Source organism: Procambarus clarkii, chromosome 8, assembly GCF_040958095.1.
Source record: "Procambarus clarkii isolate CNS0578487 chromosome 8, FALCON_Pclarkii_2.0, whole genome shotgun sequence".
NCBI classification, from domain to species: domain Eukaryota; kingdom Metazoa; phylum Arthropoda; class Malacostraca; order Decapoda; family Cambaridae; genus Procambarus; species Procambarus clarkii.
In genome coordinates this window covers 28,016,504-28,036,471 of record NC_091157.1, presented here as the reverse complement: position 1 = coordinate 28,036,471, position 19,968 = coordinate 28,016,504, and the positions used below count along the sequence as shown (strand labels likewise).

General features: G+C 37.3%; 1 protein-coding gene across 1 annotated transcript in view; it reads left to right on the top strand.

Annotated features, from left to right (window-relative positions):
- Positions 1–13,397: 13,397 nt before the first annotated feature.
- Positions 13,398–19,968, top strand: part of LOC123750234 (glutamate receptor ionotropic, kainate glr-3-like) — a 47,962-nt gene continuing 41,391 nt past the window's right edge. Inside the window, exons 1-3 of the mRNA XM_069319910.1 lie at positions 13,398–13,442; positions 13,548–13,651; positions 19,799–19,889. Of these exons, the coding sequence (XP_069176011.1) occupies positions 13,398–13,442; positions 13,548–13,651; positions 19,799–19,889 (240 nt within the window). The remainder of the gene's footprint in view (positions 13,443–13,547; positions 13,652–19,798; positions 19,890–19,968) is intronic.

Sequence of the window (19,968 nt, the reverse complement as noted above, 5' to 3'; positions counted from 1 at the left end):
ATCAGTCCAATTTCCCTGAAATTTCTACCCTCTGTATTTCAGACATAGTTTAGTAAATGCAAACAATTATCAAACTCTAGCTCTTGTCCCCAGCTTAGTTCATTTGTACAAAATCATTAGTAACAGTCCAAATTTCCCTGAAATTTCTACCCTCTGTATTTCAGACATAGTTTAGTAAATGCAAACAATTATCAAACTCTAGCTCTTGTCCCCAGCTTAGTTCATTTGTACAAAATCATTAGTAACAGTCCAAATTCCCTGAAATTTCTACCCTCTGTATTTCAGACACCGTAAATAAGATCAAAACAGTTACCAAGCTCCAGCTCTTGTCCTCCGCCTTAGCTCTCTCTCGTATCTTCGTTAGTAACAGATCAATTCCCCTGAAATTTCTACCCTCTGTATTTCAGACACCGTAAATAAAATCAAAATAGTTATCGAGCTCCAGCTCTCGTCCCCGCCTTAATTCTCTTTCGTATCTTTGTAAATAACCCATCAATTTCCCTAAAATTAAAAGCAGACATACTTCAAAGTTAGTAAATAAGATCAAGTCAGTTACTGAGCTCCAGCTCTCGTCCCCGCCTTAGTTCTCTTTCATATCTTTGTAAATAAACCATCAATTTCCCTGAAATTTTTACCCTCTGTATTTCAGACATAGTAAATATGAAGTAAACAATTATAAAACTCTAGCTCTTGTCCTCTGTCCAAGCTCACTTTTGTAAAATCATTACTCTCAGTCCAAATCACCCAACTACATTTTCAGACATAGTAAATAAAAACCAGTTCAGTTATCAAGTTTCAACTCTTGTGCCCCAGCTTAGTTCATTTGTACAAGTTCTTTATTTTCCAACTAAATCACCCTGAGATTTAAGATCACCGTATTTCTAACGTAGTAAAATTAATCGGGGCATTAACCAAGCTCAATTCCCTCTGCCTTAGATCATCAGACATAAATATTTTCGATCAAGTCCGTCTCCAGCTTAACTCTTACCCTTTCCCTCCCTTACCTTCTCATCCCCAACTTATCCAAACCTTCAATAATCGTACTGTATTTGCATATTTTCTCTATATTCACTGTGTTCTTCGTATTCTCATCCGTGTTCACTCCATGTTCTTCAAAATGTTCACAGTCCCATTCAGTTCATATTTTCACAAGTATCTCCATTTTTTATGTAATCTTTCTCTTAGTCTCATTATGTTCTCTACAAATTCTAGTCATATTTTCTATGTTTTCATATGTTCTCTTTACAACTTTTATACTCAATATTCATGCTAACTTCCATATTTTGTGTTCTTTGTCAATATTCATGTTCTCAATGTTCTTAGCTTGTTCTTCACATGTTCAGTGTTCATTCTTTGTATTCCCTATGTTCCTTATCATGTTTTCATATTCTCTGTAAGTTCATATTCCCAGCATGTTCACTGTATTCATCAACTTTTCTTACATGTGTTCTTTGCCATGTTCCCCCATATGTTCTCTGGGTTTTCCCCTTACATGTTATTTAACGTTCCTTAACTAAAAAAATCTTTCGCCAATCAACTAAAACATAGTCACTTTCGTCATTTCTCAACTAAACCTATTATCCAGTCAACTAAAAATAGTCAGAAATAGCCTCGTTCAACACTGTTCTTAACTAAAACAACCTTTCTCTTAGCTAAAAATTGTCAAGGAAACTTTTTCAGCACTTTCTTAACAGGCGCTATGTTTCATCAAGAAAAATTGTCAAAGGAAACTTTCCAAAACTGTTCATAACTAGCTTTTATCCATCGTCAATCAACTAAAAATAATAACTTTCATCATTTCTTAACTAAACATATTCCCCATTCATCAGAAAATAACCGTGTTCATCATGTTTCATTGTCATTTCTTAACTAAAATTATCTGCCAATCATCAGAAAAAGTCATGTTCATCATGTTTAAGCTTTTGCTCAACTAAAAGTATTCATCGGTCAACTAAAAATAGTTACTTCATCATGTTTCCTTGTCATTTCTTAACTGAAATATCACTTCTCTCATCTGAAAATAGTCAGGATTAACCTCATTCAACACCGTTCTTAACTAAAACAGCCTTTCGCTTAGCTAAAAATTGTCAAAGGATTCTTTTCAGCACTGTTCATAACTAACTTTATCCATCGTCAAGTAAGAAAATATAGTTAAAGATATCTATCATCGTCGTTCTTAACTGACATTTATACTTTGTGGAGCACTAAAATAGTCAAATGTAACTTTTTCAACACTTTCGTAACTAAAATTATATGTCGCTAAGTAAGAAAAAATAGTCAAATGTAACTTTTTCAGCACTTTCGTAAAAATTATATGTCGCTAAGTAAGAAAAAATAGTCAAAGGTGCTCTCCGTAACACCAAAGTTACTCTTCGAGATAACAAAAAGACGCTCTCAAACACTCAAAAATTTACTCGCATCCTCAATGTTATTCTCAGAGTCATCAAAAAGTTAATCTCAGTTATCAAAATGCTATTCTCCAAGTAGCCTTTCATTCATCAGAGAACTTTCTAAGACATATTCGTTCATTAAAGTTAATCTCAGAGGCATAAAAGTTATTCTCGGAGCTATCAAAAAGTTAATCTCTAAAACAACAAAAGTTAATCTCTGTCATCAAAGTTGATCTGCAAGATATCTTCGAGTCATCAAAGTTACTTTTCATTACATCAAAGACGCGTTCAAATACTACCCATGTTCTCAGAAGTCATTCTCAAAGTTATTCAAAGAGCTAACAAAAGTTATTCTCAGAGTCACCTTCGTTCTTCAGAGAAACTTTCCAAAACATCTTTGTTCATCAAAGTTATTCTCAGAGTTAACAAAGGTAATCTCTAACTCACTCTCAGTCATCAAAGTTAATCCAAGAGACGTCAAAGTTAATCTAAGACATCATCTTTCATCAAAGATATTCTCTCTAAGCCATCAATGTTCTTCTCTAAGACATAAAAGTTATTCTCTATGTCAACAAAAGTTATTCTCTGAGCTAACAAAATACTACTCATGTTCTCAAAGACATTCTCCAATTCATCAATGTTGTTTCAAAGACATCAAAGTTAATCTCAGAGTTATCCAAAGACATTCTCAAAGTCATCTAAAGTTATTCTCTAAGACATCAAAGATATTCTAAGAGTTATCAAAAGTTATTCTCAGTCATGTTATGTTATTCTCTAACTCTCTTCCATTCATCAAAGACATTCTCTAAGCCCTCAAAGTTATTCTCTAAGACAACAAAGTCATTCCCAGAGTCATCAAAAGTTATTCTTCGAAACATAAAATTTGCTCTGTAAGATATCTTCGTTCATCAAACTTATTCTCCGAGATATCTAAAGTTATTCTCAGAACAATCAAAAGTTATTATAAGACAACAAAAATTTATTATCAGAGCTACCCAAAGCTATTCTCAGAGTCACCTTCGTTCGTCAGAGAAACTTTCAAAACATCTTTGTTCAACAAACTTGTTTTCAAAGTCATCAAAAGTTAATCTAAGACATCTGCTTTCATCAAAGTTATTTTCAGAGACATCTAAAGTTATTATGTAAGACATAAAAGTTATTCTCAGAGACATCAAAGATGTTCTCAAAATCATAAAAGTTATTCCCAGAGCTATCAAAGTTAATCTCAGAGTTATCCAAAGATATTCTCATGTCCACAAAAGTTATTCCAAGAGACGTCAAAGTTGTTTCAAAGACTTCAAAGTTAATCTCAGAGTTATCCAAAGACATTCTCAGAGACATCTAAAGTTATTCTCTAAGACATCAAAGTTGTTCTAAGAGTTATCAAAAGTTATTCTCAGTCATGATATGTTATTCTCTAACTCACTTCCATTCATCAAAGACATTCTCTAAGTCCTGAAAGTTATTCTCTAAGACAACAAAGTCTTTCTCAGAGCTACCAAAGATGTTCTCTAAATCATAAAAGTTAATCTTAACTCACCTTCGTTCATTAGAGAAACTTTCCAATCCATATTCGTTGACCAGAGTTATTCTCAGAGTCATCAAAGCGATCTCTAATTCATCTTCGTTCTCCAAAGTTGTTCTCTAAGACACCTTCATTCATCAAAGAAACTCTCCTTCTTCCATCATGTTATTCTTTAAGACATCTTCAGTCATAAAATTTTCTCTCCAAAATGTAACTAGTTCAGCTTTTCATACCAAACCTGCATTTCTGTTAAAACATATTTTCTTAGTTGCTTTACCCTAAAACTGTTCTCTGAACTACACTGTTCAAACCTACGTAACCTATCCTCTCCACCCAATGTTACTTAGTTAACGTAACGTTCCTAAACCTAGCTTTACCTATCCTAACATACCTTACCTTACCTTCCCTATCTTACCTAACTTTACCTATCCTAACATAACTTACCTTACCTTCCCTATCTTACCTAACTTTACCTATCCTAACATAACTTACCTTACCTTCTCTAACTTAACCTAACTTTACCTATCCTAACTTAACTTACCTAACTTATTCTGCTTAACATAACTTACCTTCATATCTTACCTAACTTTACCTATCCTATCCTAACCTAACTTGTCTTACATAACTTAATCTTACTTTCCCAAACTGATGTATCCTAACTTATCTAGTCCAACCAGACATGATCTAACTTAAGTATTCCTTCTTGTCTTTGTGTTTCGTCAATCATTGTCTCATATTCATTTACTCATTTCAAGGGTTAATTTCTCAAATGGTCACTTATGCATTTCAAGTGCTATTTGTTAGAGATTGGATATTTAAGCATTTCAAAGAATTATAATTTCTCAAATGGACGTTTTTGCATTTCAAGTGCTATTTGCTAGAGATTGAATATTTAAGCATTTCAAAGAATTTTTGTTATATATGGGCATTTACTCATTTCAAGGGATAATTTCTCAAATGGACGTTTTTGCATTTCAAGTGTTATTTGTTTAAGATTGGGTATTTAACCATTTCAAAGGATTTTGTTATATATGGGAACTTACTCGTTTCAAGGGCTAATTTCTCAAATGGTCATTTTTGCAGATCAAGGGTTATTTGTTAAAGTTCATCAAGTTGCCCATAAGTTGTATTAGTAGGTTCTATCTTATGTTCTTATTCCCCAACCCTTTAACCTATCCTTTCAGATGTAGTTTGTTGAATATATTATCCTTTTCCTAACCTTTCAGATGTAGTTTGTTGAATATATTATCCTTTTCCTAACCTTTCAGATGTAGCTTTGTTTCTCCTTTTGTATATTTTTACCCAAACCATCTTTCCTTCTTTACTTTGATTCTCCTACTCCTTCTAACCCTCCTTTTCTATCTCTCTCCCTTATTCTCTCTCTTCCTCCCCTCTCTCTCCCTCATTTGCTCAAATGCTCTCTTGTTTCTCAAATTCAAGTCTTATTGCTCCCATTCTCACACCCTCATTCTCATTCACTTAGTTTTTCTTTTTCTCAATTCAAGTCTTATTGCTCCCATTCTCACACCCTCATTCTCATTCACTTAGTTTTTCTTTTTCTCAATTCAAGTCGTAGTGCTCCCATGCCCACACTCTCTCTCATTCTCTCTTCTTTGGTCCCATTTTCTTCCGCCCCCTCTCTCTTACTCCTTGCTCTTCTTTCATGCTCTCAATCCCTTGAGCTCTTGTTTCTCAATTTCAAGTCTTAGTAGATCTGATTCTTTACTATTGTAATTTTATTATTACTATGATAAAGAATGAACTTATATGTGAAAACAAAGTAAAGAAGGAAAGATGGTTAAGTGGGATGGTGGGTTTGGGTAAAATATACAAAAACAAGAAACAAAGCTACATCTGAAAGGTTAGGAAAAGGATAATATATTCAACAAACTACATCTGAAAGGTTAGGAAAAGGGTTGGGGAATAAGAACATAAGATAGAACCTACTAATACAACTTATGGGCAACTTGATGAACTTTAACAAATAACCCTTGATCTGCAAAAATGACCATTTGAGAAATTAGCCCTTGAAACGAGTAAGTTCCCATATATAACAAAATCCTTTGAAATGGTTAAATACCCAATCTTAAACAAATAACACTTGAAATGCAAAAACGTCCATTTGAGAAATTATCCCTTGAAATGAGTAAATGCCCATATATAACAAAAATTCTTTGAAATGCTTAAATATTCAATCTCTAGCAAATAGCACTTGAAATGCAAAAACGTCCATTTGAGAAATTATAATTCTTTGAAATGCTTAAATATCCAATCTCTAACAAATAGCACTTGAAATGCATAAGTGACCATTTGAGAAATTAACCCTTGAAATGAGTAAATGAATATGAGACAATGATTGACGAAACACAAAGACAAGAAGGAATACTTAAGTTAGATCATGTCTGGTTGGACTAGATAAGTTAGGATACATCAGTTTGGGAAAGTAAGATTAAGTTATGTAAGACAAGTTAGGTTAGGATAGGATAGGTAAAGTTAGGTAAGATATGAAGGTAAGTTATGTTAAGCAGAATAAGTTAGGTAAGTTAAGTTAGGATAGGTAAAGTTAGGTTAAGTTAGAGAAGGTAAGGTAAGTTATGTTAGGATAGGTAAAGTTAGGTAAGATAGGGAAGGTAAGGTAAGTTATGTTAGGATAGGTAAAGTTAGGTAAGATAGGGAAGGTAAGGTAAGGTATGTTAGGATAGGTAAAGCTAGGTTTAGGAACGTTACGTTAACTAAGTAACATTGGGTGGAGAGGATAGGTTACGTAGGTTTGAACAGTGTAGTTCAGAGAACAGTTTTAGGGTAAAGCAACTAAGAAAATATGTTTTAACAGAAATGCAGGTTTGGTATGAAAAGCTGAACTAGTTACATTTTGGAGAGAAAATTTTATGACTGAAGATGTCTTAAAGAATAACATGATGGAAGAAGGAGAGTTTCTTTGATGAATGAAGGTGTCTTAGAGAACAACTTTGGAGAACGAAGATGAATTAGAGATCGCTTTGATGACTCTGAGAATAACTCTGGTCAACGAATATGGATTGGAAAGTTTCTCTAATGAACGAAGGTGAGTTAAGATTAACTTTTATGATTTAGAGAACATCTTTGGTAGCTCTGAGAAAGACTTTGTTGTCTTAGAGAATAACTTTCAGGACTTAGAGAATGTCTTTGATGAATGGAAGTGAGTTAGAGAATAACATATCATGACTGAGAATAACTTTTGATAACTCTTAGAACAACTTTGATGTCTTAGAGAATAACTTTAGATGTCTCTGAGAATGTCTTTGGATAACTCTGAGATTAACTTTGAAGTCTTTGAAACAACTTTGACGTCTCTTGGAATAACTTTTGTGGACATGAGAATATCTTTGGATAACTCTGAGATTAACTTTGATAGCTCTGGGAATAACTTTTATGATTTTGAGAACATCTTTGATGTCTCTGAGAATAACTTTTATGTCTTACATAATAACTTTAGATGTCTCTGAAAATAACTTTGATGAAAGCAGATGTCTTAGATTAACTTTTGATGACTTTGAAAACAAGTTTGTTGAACAAAGATGTTTTGAAAGTTTCTCTGACGAACGAAGGTGACTCTGAGAATAGCTTTGGGTAGCTCTGATAATAAATTTTTGTTGTCTTATAATAACTTTTGATTGTTCTGAGAATAACTTTAGATATCTCGGAGAATAAGTTTGATGAACGAAGATATCTTACAGAGCAAATTTTATGTTTCGAAGAATAACTTTTGATGACTCTGGGAATGACTTTGTTGTCTTAGAGAATAACTTTGAGGGCTTAGAGAATGTCTTTGATGAATGGAAGAGAGTTAGAGAATAACATAACATGACTGAGAATAACTTTTGATAACTCTTAGAATATCTTTGATGTCTTAGAGAATAACTTTAGATGACTTTGAGAATGTCTTTGGATAACTCTGAGATTAACTTTGATGTCTTTGAAACAACATTGATGAATTGGAGAATGTCTTTGAGAACATGAGTAGTATTTTGTTAGCTCAGAGAATAACTTTTGTTGACATAGAGAATAACTTTTATGTCTTAGAGAAGAACATTGATGGCTTAGAGAGAATATCTTTGATGAAAGATGATGTCTTAGATTAACTTTGACGTCTCTTGGATTAACTTTGATGACTGAGAGTGAGTTAGAGATTACCTTTGTTAACTCTGAGAATAACTTTGATGAACAAAGATGTTTTGGAAAGTTTCTCTGAAGAACGAAGGTGACTCTGAGAATAACTTTTGTTAGCTCTTTGAATAACTTTGAGAATGACTTCTGAGAACATGGGTAGTATTTGAACGCGTCTTTGATGTAATGAAAAGTAACTTTGATGACTCGAAGATATCTTGCAGATCAACTTTGATGACAGAGATTAACTTTTGTTGTTTTAGAGATTAACTTTTTGATAGCTCCGAGAATAACTTTTATGCCTCTGAGATTAACTTTAATGAACGAATATGTCTTAGAAAGTTCTCTGATGAATGAAAGGCTACTTGGAGAATAGCATTTTGATAACTGAGATTAACTTTTTGATGACTCTGAGAATAACATTGAGGATGCGAGTAAATTTTTGAGTGTTTGAGAGCGTCTTTTTGTTATCTCGAAGAGTAACTTTGGTGTTACGGAGAGCACCTTTGACTATTTTTTCTTACTTAGCGACATATAATTTTTACGAAAGTGCTGAAAAAGTTACATTTGACTATTTTTTCTTACTTAGCGACATATAATTTTAGTTACGAAAGTGTTGAAAAAGTTACATTTGACTATTTTAGTGCTCCACAAAGTATAAATGTCAGTTAAGAACGACGATGATAGATATCTTTAACTATATTTTCTTACTTGACGATGGATAAAGTTAGTTATGAACAGTGCTGAAAAGAATCCTTTGACAATTTTTAGCTAAGCGAAAGGCTGTTTTAGTTAAGAACGGTGTTGAATGAGGTTAATCCTGACTATTTTCAGATGAGAGAAGTGATATTTCAGTTAAGAAATGACAAGGAAACATGATGAAGTAACTATTTTTAGTTGACCGATGAATACTTTTAGTTGAGCAAAAGCTTAAACATGATGAACATGACTTTTTCTGATGATTGGCAGATAATTTTAGTTAAGAAATGACAATGAAACATGATGAACACGGTTATTTTCTGATGAATGGGGAATATGTTTAGTTAAGAAATGATGAAAGTTATTATTTTTAGTTGATTGACGATGGATAAAAGCTAGTTATGAACAGTTTTGGAAAGTTTCCTTTGACAATTTTTCTTGATGAAACATAGCGCCTGTTAAGAAAGTGCTGAAAAAGTTTCCTTGACAATTTTTTAGCTAAGAGAAAGGTTGTTTTAGTTAAGAACAGTGTTGAACGAGGCTATTTCTGACTATTTTTAGTTGACTGGATAATAGGTTTAGTTGAGAAATGACGAAAGTGACTATGTTTTAGTTGATTGGCGAAAGATTTTTTTAGTTAAGGAACGTTAAATAACATGTAAGGGGAAAACCCAGAGAACATATGGGGGAACATGGCAAAGAACACATGTAAGAAAAGTTGATGAATACAGTGAACATGCTGGGAATATGAACTTACAGAGAATATGAAAACATGATAAGGAACATAGGGAATACAAAGAATGAACACTGAACATGTGAAGAACAAGCTAAGAACATTGAGAACATGAATATTGACAAAGAACACAAAATATGGAAGTTAGCATGAATATTGAGTATAAAAGTTGTAAAGAGAACATATGAAAACATAGAAAATATGACTAGAATTTGTAGAGAACATAATGAGACTAAGAGAAAGATTACATAAAAAATGGAGATACTTGTGAAAATATGAACTGAATGGGACTGTGAACATTTTGAAGAACATGGAGTGAACACGGATGAGAATACGAAGAACACAGTGAATATAGAGAAAATATGCAAATACAGTACGATTATTGAAGGTTTGGATAAGTTGGGGATGAGAAGGTAAGGGAGGGAAAGGGTAAGAGTTAAGCTGGAGACGGACTTGATCGAAAATATTTATGTCTGATGATCTAAGGCAGAGGGAATTGAGCTTGGTTAATGCCCCGATTAATTTTACTACGTTAGAAATACGGTGATCTTAAATCTCAGGGTGATTTAGTTGGAAAATAAAGAACTTGTACAAATGAACTAAGCTGGGGCACAAGAGTTGAAACTTGATAACTGAACTGGTTTTTATTTACTATGTCTGAAAATGTAGTTGGGTGATTTGGACTGAGAGTAATGATTTTACAAAAGTGAGCTTGGACAGAGGACAAGAGCTAGAGTTTTATAATTGTTTACTTCATATTTACTATGTCTGAAATACAGAGGGTAAAAATTTCAGGGAAATTGATGGTTTATTTACAAAGATATGAAAGAGAACTAAGGCGGGGACGAGAGCTGGAGCTCAGTAACTGACTTGATCTTATTTACTAACTTTGAAGTATGTCTGCTTTTAATTTTAGGGAAATTGATGGGTTATTTACAAAGATACGAAAGAGAATTAAGGCGGGGACGAGAGCTGGAGCTCGATAACTATTTTGATTTTATTTACGGTGTCTGAAATACAGAGGGTAGAAATTTCAGGGGAATTGATCTGTTACTAACGAAGATACGAGAGAGAGCTAAGGCGGAGGACAAGAGCTGGAGCTTGGTAACTGTTTTGATCTTATTTACGGTGTCTGAAATACAGAGGGTAGAAATTTCAGGGAATTTGGACTGTTACTAATGATTTTGTACAAATGAACTAAGCTGGGGACAAGAGCTAGAGTTTGATAATTGTTTGCATTTACTAAACTATGTCTGAAATACAGAGGGTAGAAATTTCAGGGAAATTTGGACTGTTACTAATGATTTTGTACAAATGAACTAAGCTGGGGACAAGAGCTAGAGTTTGATAATTGTTTGCATTTACTAAACTATGTCTGAAATACAGAGGGTAGAAATTTCAGGGAAATTGGACTGATACTAACGAAGATACGAGAGAGAGCTAAGGCGGAGGACAAGAGCTGGAGCTTGGTAACTAATTACTGTATTGAACTACATTTGAAATATGATTATTTTAAAATTTTAGAGGGATTGGAATGATAGTATTCTTTATACGACAGGGGACTAAGGTGGGGAACGTGAGCTAGAACTTGCTTACTAACATGATTTATTTGTGTAAAACTGACTTGCTTAATGAAAAGGAGCAAACATACTGACTTGCTTAATGAAAAGGAGCAAACATACGATGTTGGAAAATAGTTGAACTGAATGAAAGGAGAGAGAGAGAGAGAGAGGAGGGACGGTCCAGATATTATGGATAAGATAAGATAAGATTAAGAGCCGACTGACTGGCTGGGCGCAAAGTAAATAAAGGTGATGCGACAGATTGCGAGGTAAGGGGGAGAGGGAGGGGGGTGTGATGTACGAAACCCTGAAAACAATGACTTACACAGGTGCTTTTCTAAATTTATATGAATAACTAAGGCTTACATAGACGATTTTGTAAGTTGAAAACATGTAAAATATGTCCGTAGAGTTCTCCTGGAAGCCCTAAAGTGCTACACATGTTATTTGAATTTCTCCCATAAGGCCTTAACAAACTTCTAAGTCTCGGAAATTATTTTTCTTATAAGAACTTTAGCAAACTCGTATGACATTATTTTTCATTATAAGAATTCCCTAATTCTAAATCTGTGACTCCCCAAATTCGCCTGAAAACCCTTGGGGCGCACAGGGGATTTTCTAAATTTACCTGAAACCCTTGGGGCGCACAGGCACTTTTTTTCCCTTTGGACCTGAAACCCTTGGGGCGCACAGGGGATATTCTAAATTTACCTGAAACCCTTGGGGCGCACAGGTACCTTTTTTCTCCCAGAAAAAAAAGGTACCTGTGTGGAGCCATCCCTACTACTGTGTGCGTGTGTGTGTGTGTGTGTGTGTGTGTGTGTGTGTGTGTGTGTGTGTGTGTGTGTGTGTGTGTGTGTGTGTGTGTGTGTGTGTGTGTGTGTGTCTGTGCGTGTGTGTGTGTGTGTGTGTGTGTGTGTGTGCGCGTGTGTGTGTGTGTGCGCGTGTATGTGTGTGTGTGTGTGCGTGTGTGTGTGTGTGTGTGTGTGTGTGTGTGTGTGTGTGTGTGTGTGTGTGTGTGTGTGTGTGTGTGTGTGTGTGTGTGTGTGTGTGCGCGTGTGTGTGCGTGTGTGTGTGTGTGTGTGTGTGTGTGTGTGTGTGTGTGTGTGTGTGTGTGTGTGTGTGTGTGTGTGCGTGCGTGCGTGCGTGCGTGCGTGCGTTCGTGCGTGCGTGTGTGTGTGTGTGTGTGTGTTTGTGTGTGTGTGTGTGTGTGTGTGTGTGTGTGTGTGTGTGTGTGTGTGTGTGTGTGTGTGTGTGTGTGTGTGTGTGTGTGTGTGTGTAATTTAATAATGTTCATATCGTTAGATCAATGATTTTAGTAAAATTTCTCAATATTTTTTTTTCACCTAGAAGGAAGCTTAAAAATTACCTATCCTAAGATCATTTTATAATTTCATTGGAGTGATGCTAAATGGTGAACATCGTTTTGAATCTCATATTTGAATGCAAAGAGGAAGAAGGAAACATTAACCGAAGCTGCAGTATTTATAACCATGTGGAATGAAGTGAAGTGGGGAGATGTACAGTCAAGGTCAGGGTGCAGGAGGTGAGGAGTGAGCTGGATATTGTCTTAGTCTCCATGATTGTAGGATGTACCTAAGTTAGTGTTAGTTAGATGATGACTACATTCATCAAATGGATGAACGATTTGCTGTACTACACCAAACCCTAATCATCTATTGTAGCGTTGTCAGTCGATTATATCAGTTTTAATAGACGTGATATGTCTGGTGATGGAAACTCTTCTACAGTACCATGGATGTTGTTCATATGTCTGGTGAGGGAAACTGTATTCAACAGTACCCAGGTTGTAATATTTGATCCTCCTTGGGCACTTGGAAGCTCGAACACCCGTCGTCTGACACGGGAGACCGATGCTCTCTGATCTATATTATGGGTTGAATCCTTAAAAGGGAAGAATTCCAAAGAAGCAAACCGATACCCAATTGCAACGTGCTTATCCCTGTGGGTACCGCTCAAGCACAGGGGTATTCGGTATTCCAGGTCCTAAGTCATATAGACCCTTAGTCATATAAAACCCTAAGTCATATCAACTTTGCTTATATGACTTAGGACTTTATTCCATACATTAAGTATTCCATGACAGCATGGAACAGCTAATTCTCCTGTGCTTGAGCGGTAGCCACAGGGATAGGCACGTTCCTTTTGGGTAGCAGTTTGCTGCTTTCGGATCAAGATCCACTGAGAAGATATGGTCATGTTGAGCGAATGGATGATGATACACAAAGGAAACAGGATTGTTTAAATATGTTTGAGAATAGGAAGAGAAGACAAAGGTGGAGACGATGGTAGGTGTGTGAAGAAGGATTTGCTGTAACGTAATGGTGCTGGATGTAGCAGTGGTATCAAATAACGAAGTGGATTTTGTAAATGATGGGTATAATTCTGTTAATTTATTTATATTTATTTTCCTATACTGCTGATTAATTAATAAAGATTAATGATGATTAACCTATGATGATGCGATCCAGTGGCAGCCATACTTCCTCATCAGCGAGGGTGAGCAGGATGTTCCTGTGTACTCCGGCATCATGTGGGACCTGCTGCTGATGATCACTGACAAGATGAATCTCAGGTGTGTGGGAGTGTTTACTTAATTGGAACATAAGAAAATAAGTATAGATGAAACAAAAAAGTCTCCATCCAGGTTCCCTGGTTTTGGTCCTTTGCCTGTTGAGTGTTTCATCTTCATATATTCCCTGGACCATTATGTGTGTCTTAATAATTTTGTTCTTATCCTCATTCGTCGTGGGGTTCAGCTTCTTTATCATGACCTAATAACTCCTGTCTTTCAACTCTATCACCAGCCTGGCGTCATATCTATGAGCTTTCTTCAGCACTGGAATGTGCTTTGTGAGGTGAATGCTTCATGTTTTCACTGTATACCCAATAATTGGTCTAGTGTATGTATTCTACAATGATTCAATGACTCCTTGTTTGGAGTGATATCAATATATATAGGTTTCTTTCTTGAGTCTTTGGGCTACATCCTGAACCTTCTGAGCCTTGTGTTTGGTCTTTCCACAGCAGCCATCTGTATTACCTTAGGGTTGCCCTGATGAACATTATATGCTTCCTGTCAAACACATTTTTAAGGTTTTCTAAGTTATCCTCTTCTTATTGTACTCGTCCATGATACCTATTCCCCTGATTACTATTGTGTCTTCTGTGTACGCCAATCACAAACAGTTGAGGCTCCTTATACATCAAGAATAGAACAGGTCTGAGAATAAATTCACAAGGGCCGTGATGAGGGGTTCGAACTTACGTCCAGGATGATCCCAGACGTGCCTAATCTACTGGGCCACGACATTGTCAAAAGAATTGCAAACGGGATTGTTAAAGCTCTCACGCGGATTCTACAGTTTCTCCGAGACACAAACCGGGGTTTTACACATATCCCCCATGCACTCGGCCTCTGTCAACAAGCTATTCTACCTCTTCGCTCATACTTCATTTCACACAGAAATCACAATAGAGTGATATATCTGATCGTGTGAGAGCAGTAGCACTCCCGGTTGCAATTCTTTTGACCATGTCGTGGCTCAGTCGATTAAGGCTCATCTGGGATCATCATGGACGTAAGGTCGAACCCTCATCACGACCCTTGTGGATTTATTCATTTGATATATCACGCTATTGTGATTTCTGTATGTAACAGATCTATGTTCTACGAATGTGTCACTGATGGGTTAATGCGCTACCCAACTACGACTCTAAGTGGCAGCTTCTCGCTAATATGAAGATTCTTCCCTCACTATGGCCATTGTTGCACACTGGAACGCCTTGGCTGTCACCCCAACCTGTGCCTCCATATTACTGAACAGTCTTGAGAGGGACTGAATCAAAGACCTTCCAGCAACATAATAATACACAGCCTGGCTATCCATCTATGTCTTGCCTGACCTCCTTAATCGTATAGTATTATAACACATTTTTCACGCAAGACCTGACTGAACTGAACGAATTCTTTGTTTCATTAGAAAAGAAATTTTATTTATTAATATTTTTCTATACTATTAATAATTCCTTTTCCATCACATAACATAGTATGCACGTTAAGGAAGATGACTTCCTTAACGTACATTCCTTGTGTGGTCGCTGTCTTCTTTACATTAACACAACAGTATATTTAATAAATAACGTTAATGTCTTCTCACAGACCGAATACTATAGAATAAAATCCACATTTATGTATTTGTGAAATTTATGTAAAGATTTACGCCAAGTCTTTTATACTCTTCCGAGTGTTTTGCCTGAGAATGGGGTATCTAGAAACCACACACTGAGCATGTGAAAGTATTTTCTGGGCATGTACAAATCACATACTCAGACCTTGACAGAGCACTCGGGAGAGTGCAAAAGACTTGGTGTAAATCTTTACTAAAACAAATACGTAAGTGTGGGTTTTTATCCTATAATATATATAATATTCTGGTATCTTGCAGTTCTCCTGTCTTATTTAATTCCTGTGTATACTTGTAAGTATCATGCAAAGGACCTATGAACCAATTTTGTAGCCAAGGTGAGGTCCTGTCTGGGTGTTTGGCCAATAAAAAACTTCCAGAATTCTTCCTTATGTCGTGACTTATCATTTGTTCTCTTGGAATCGTGTCCTTTCTGATCTGCCTTTGGATCATTTTAGATCTTTATGAGGTTTTATGTCACCTTCACAGTATCTCTCTGCTTGACTTCTGACTCTTAAGTATTCCTTCCTTGTCCTCGTTTTGTTGTACTGTGATGTTGTTTAAAGTACTAGCTATATTTATACATTATGATTCTAACTGTTCAACTGCAATTAATTTGTCGGGTTCTTCTCATTACCCCACCATGGGGTAATGGTGAGGGGGCCTACGAGGAGGGGCCTCGTAGCCTGGTGGACAGCGCGCAGGACTCGTAATTCTGTGGCGCGGGTTCGATTCCCGCACGAGGCAGAAACAAATGGGCAAAGTTTCTTTCACCCTGAATGCCTCTGTTACCTAGCAGTAAATAGGTACCTGGGAGTTAGTCAGCTGTCACGGGCTGCTTCCTGGGGGTGGAGGCCTGGTCGAGGACCGGGCCGCGGGGACTCTAAAGCCCCGAAATCATCTCAAGATAACCTCAAGATCTCAAGATAACCATGATTTCAGTGCTCTATTGTATCTGTGTGAAATAATTTTATTCACCTGTAGTTCTCTGCCCTCCATTGCCTTGTCTCCTGCTATCTTTTCACTTTTTATTTTATTGTCATCTCCACCTCTATTACGAATTAATATATATATATAATCGAAAATATTTCACGACATGGGGTCTTCATATAGGACTTCCTTCATTACCTTACGTTGTTATATTCTCATTTGTGCCTCTCGGTGTTAGGAAGTTTGTAGTAAATTGAAATATATATAAATCTTGTATGAAAGTTATCTCTGTTATTTTCTCTGTTGTGATTCTATTGATGTGTGTCTCCAAAGATTTTGTCTACTCCAGATCTTGTTCTCTCACTCACCTTCAGTGAATTATCATTTTATTACGTATGCTCCTCTGTCCTCCTTACTCTCGTCTCCAAACTCAGTTGTTTGCACATTTATGGATTGAAGTCTAGTAGCCATTCGTCTGGCTATTCCTGCAACCTATTTGAATCTTTTTGGAGCCAACAACAACTTTGACACATTTCTGGCACACACGGGCACTACCCTGATCCTTCTGTGACTCAACTTATCACTTTCCTCCAATCCTATATTTCCTCCTTTATTGTTACTTACTATTTTCTATCCTGTTCTTTAGGTTATTCTTCGCCCAATTAAGAACTCTTACAACATGCATTCTTCCGATCTCTCCCCCTTCATGTCTGATCTCAGCCAACCTATCGTAAAACTGCAATATCATTGATTGGTATGATTTACCTTCCTTGAACCCAGGTTTTTACATTGATATGAAGGTTATTCTCTCTAGACGCTCCATTATTTTCCTTATCACTGTTTCTCACTTTGCACAGTAGGGGTGTTTAAAGCACTGGTCAGTAGTTTAATTGCTCATGTCGCTTTCCATCTTTGTTTATTAGTATCACTTGTCCTTGCAAACCTCACCAACGCTGGTTTACCAACGCTGGTTTACCATCGCTGGTTTACCAACGCTGGTTATCAACGCTGGTTTACCAACGCTGGTTTACCAACGCTGGTTTACCAACGCTAGTTTACCAACGCTGGTTTACCAACGCTGGTTTACCAACGCTGGTTTACCAACGCTGGTTATCAACGCTGGTTTACCAACGCTGGTTTACCAACGCTGGTTTACCAACGCTGGTTTACCAACGATGGTTTACCAACTTATTTGACTGAGTTCCACTGTTGGTTGGTTCTTTCCCATACTGACAATGTTGTTCTCAAAAGATATCTGTTTTTATTCTAATGCACACATGTTCATTTCTTGTTCTCCTGACTCTATATTCGTTTCTTGTTCTCCTGACTCTATATTCCTTTCTTGTTCTCCTGACTCTATATTCCTTTCTTGTTCTCCTGACTCTATATTCCTTTCTGGTTCTCCTGACTCTATATTCCTTTCTTGTTCTCCTGACTCTATATTCCTTTCTTGTTCTCCTGACTCTATATTCCTTTCTTGTTCTCCTGACTCTATATTCCTTTCTTGTTCTCCTGACTCTATATTCCTTTCTTGTTCTCCTGACTCTATATTCCTTTCTTGTTCTCCTGACTCTATATTCCTTCTTCCTTTGTGAGAGAATGTTCAAGTAGTTTCCCACTGCTGATTCTATGTTGCATGTTGCACAGCTATTGAATGCGCACAGGAGCCTGGAAGCTACTCCTTGTGCTCAGTGCACGAGCATGTGCACGACAGCTATCTCCCTAGGTGTTGCACTAAGACCTTTCCAGTTTGGTCTCTGAATGATCGCTACTAAGCTACTATTACTTAGTAGCGATAACCATGTTGTTTAGAGCAACATGATTATGTTAGGAGGGATGTAGTTGATTCAGGGTATATAAAGAACTCGCTAGCAGGTAGTAATCACGGGAGGCATCTTCCGTCACGCAGGGTGCAGTCGCACCTCCACAGATCTCCAGTATCAGCTCTTGATACTGGTAATGGCTCAAAAGGGCCACCACTTACGGGCTATTCATGCTCGTGCCACCTTTTGGGTGGCTTAATCTTCATCAATCAATCAATCAGGTAGTAATGAATAGGTTGGCACCAGCCCTCCCTCTCTAACAGCAGCTACTTTGGTGAAATGTTTGCCTCCCAGTCAGTGGCCAGGGATGAAGCAGTCAGGTCACCCACCGAGGCCACCCGGGTAACAATCAGTGGCCAGGGATGAAGCAGTCAGGTCACCCACCGAGGTCACCCGGGTAACAGTCAGTAGCCAGGGATGAAGCAGTCAGGTCACCCGCCGAGGTCACCCGGGTAACAGTCAGTAGCCAGGGATGAAGCAGTCAGGTCACCCACCGAGGTCACCCGGGTAACAGTCAGTGGCCAGGGATGAAGCAGTCAGGTCACCCACCGAGGTCACCCGGGTAACAGTCAGTAGCCAGGGATGAAGCAGTCAGGTCACCCGCCGAGGTCACCCGGGTAACAGTCAGTGGCCAGGGTAACAGTGATGTCGTCACCTACCCCCTATGACCTCTGATCATTTATAAGAAGGTCAGCGTGCCCACGCCCTTGTAACCGCGATTCTCTGATTGGTTAGTATCGAGACGAAACCTGGATTGTGGCTCTGAACCTGCCAAGCATTCACAGCCTAGGACGCGGTATGATGGAGGAATTATCACAAGAAAGCGCCAAGCTAGTACGACTATATAGCACATGGAAGGGGTCAGGATAAGGATTTGGGATGGGATGGGGGGAAAGGGATGGTGCCCAACTACTTGGACGGTCGGTCGATTGAACGCCGACTTGCATAAAACGAGACCGTCGTTCTACCGTCTAGCCTGAGTGGTTTGACAGGATGCAGTATGGGAAGATATGTGCGGGATTATCTCAGAGGCCCCAGGGCCAGACTGCATTGCTCTAAGGCCTAGACAACGTCAAGTTAATACTAATTGGTCGCAAATAAGCTACCAGTGGGTGGAAACCCCGCGATCTTACTATTAACAACACATCAAGTGGCATTCACCGTTAAGAATATATGGTAACGGTACAGACATGCAACAGACTGTGTACAGTGCCTTTCATTGTGATTTATCTAAGTTGTCGATAGAGTAAGAGTAAAGTAACTAGATGAGTGAATATTGCATGGTATGCATTGCTTTAATTTGATTCAGTCATTCGACACAAATCTCACGAAGAACAATGGCAGCACATCGTGCAGATTGTAGAGAAGCATATAAATCCGTTTCAAACATAACAAAACTTGCAGAATAAACTGCACATTCTGATAATTACTGAAAGCATTTATATGGACCAGGCCTATTGGGGACAAAGTTGAAAAAGAACCAAATTTAGTAAACTTTTGAGAGGTGTGGAAATACTGAATTTATAACATATTGATCTAATTTCCAATCGTGTGGCGGCAGCATTAAATATTATTTAATTCTGCTCATATTTTGCGTGTAGAGTACTTCTGCAAGGTGTAATAATATTAGATTATATGCATCATAAAAAATCACCTCTATAAGTTTGGGCCACTCATGTGTGTATATGGTGCCTGTGTCTTCACATGTGCATGAACGTGTACATATGTTAAGTGTTTTTATTTATGTATGCTTCTCACGTTATTATTAAGAAATTATTTTAGGATCCAGATCATGCGTCCCCCAGACGGGTTGTGGGGGGTGGAGGACTCCAACGGCTCCTGGAACGGCATGTTGGGTATGATCCAACGGCAGGTGCGTCACTCAGTTGGATCCCAATGTGAGCGTTCACTCCTATAGTCTAGTTGAACCTCTCAAATGTTCTACATCTGCA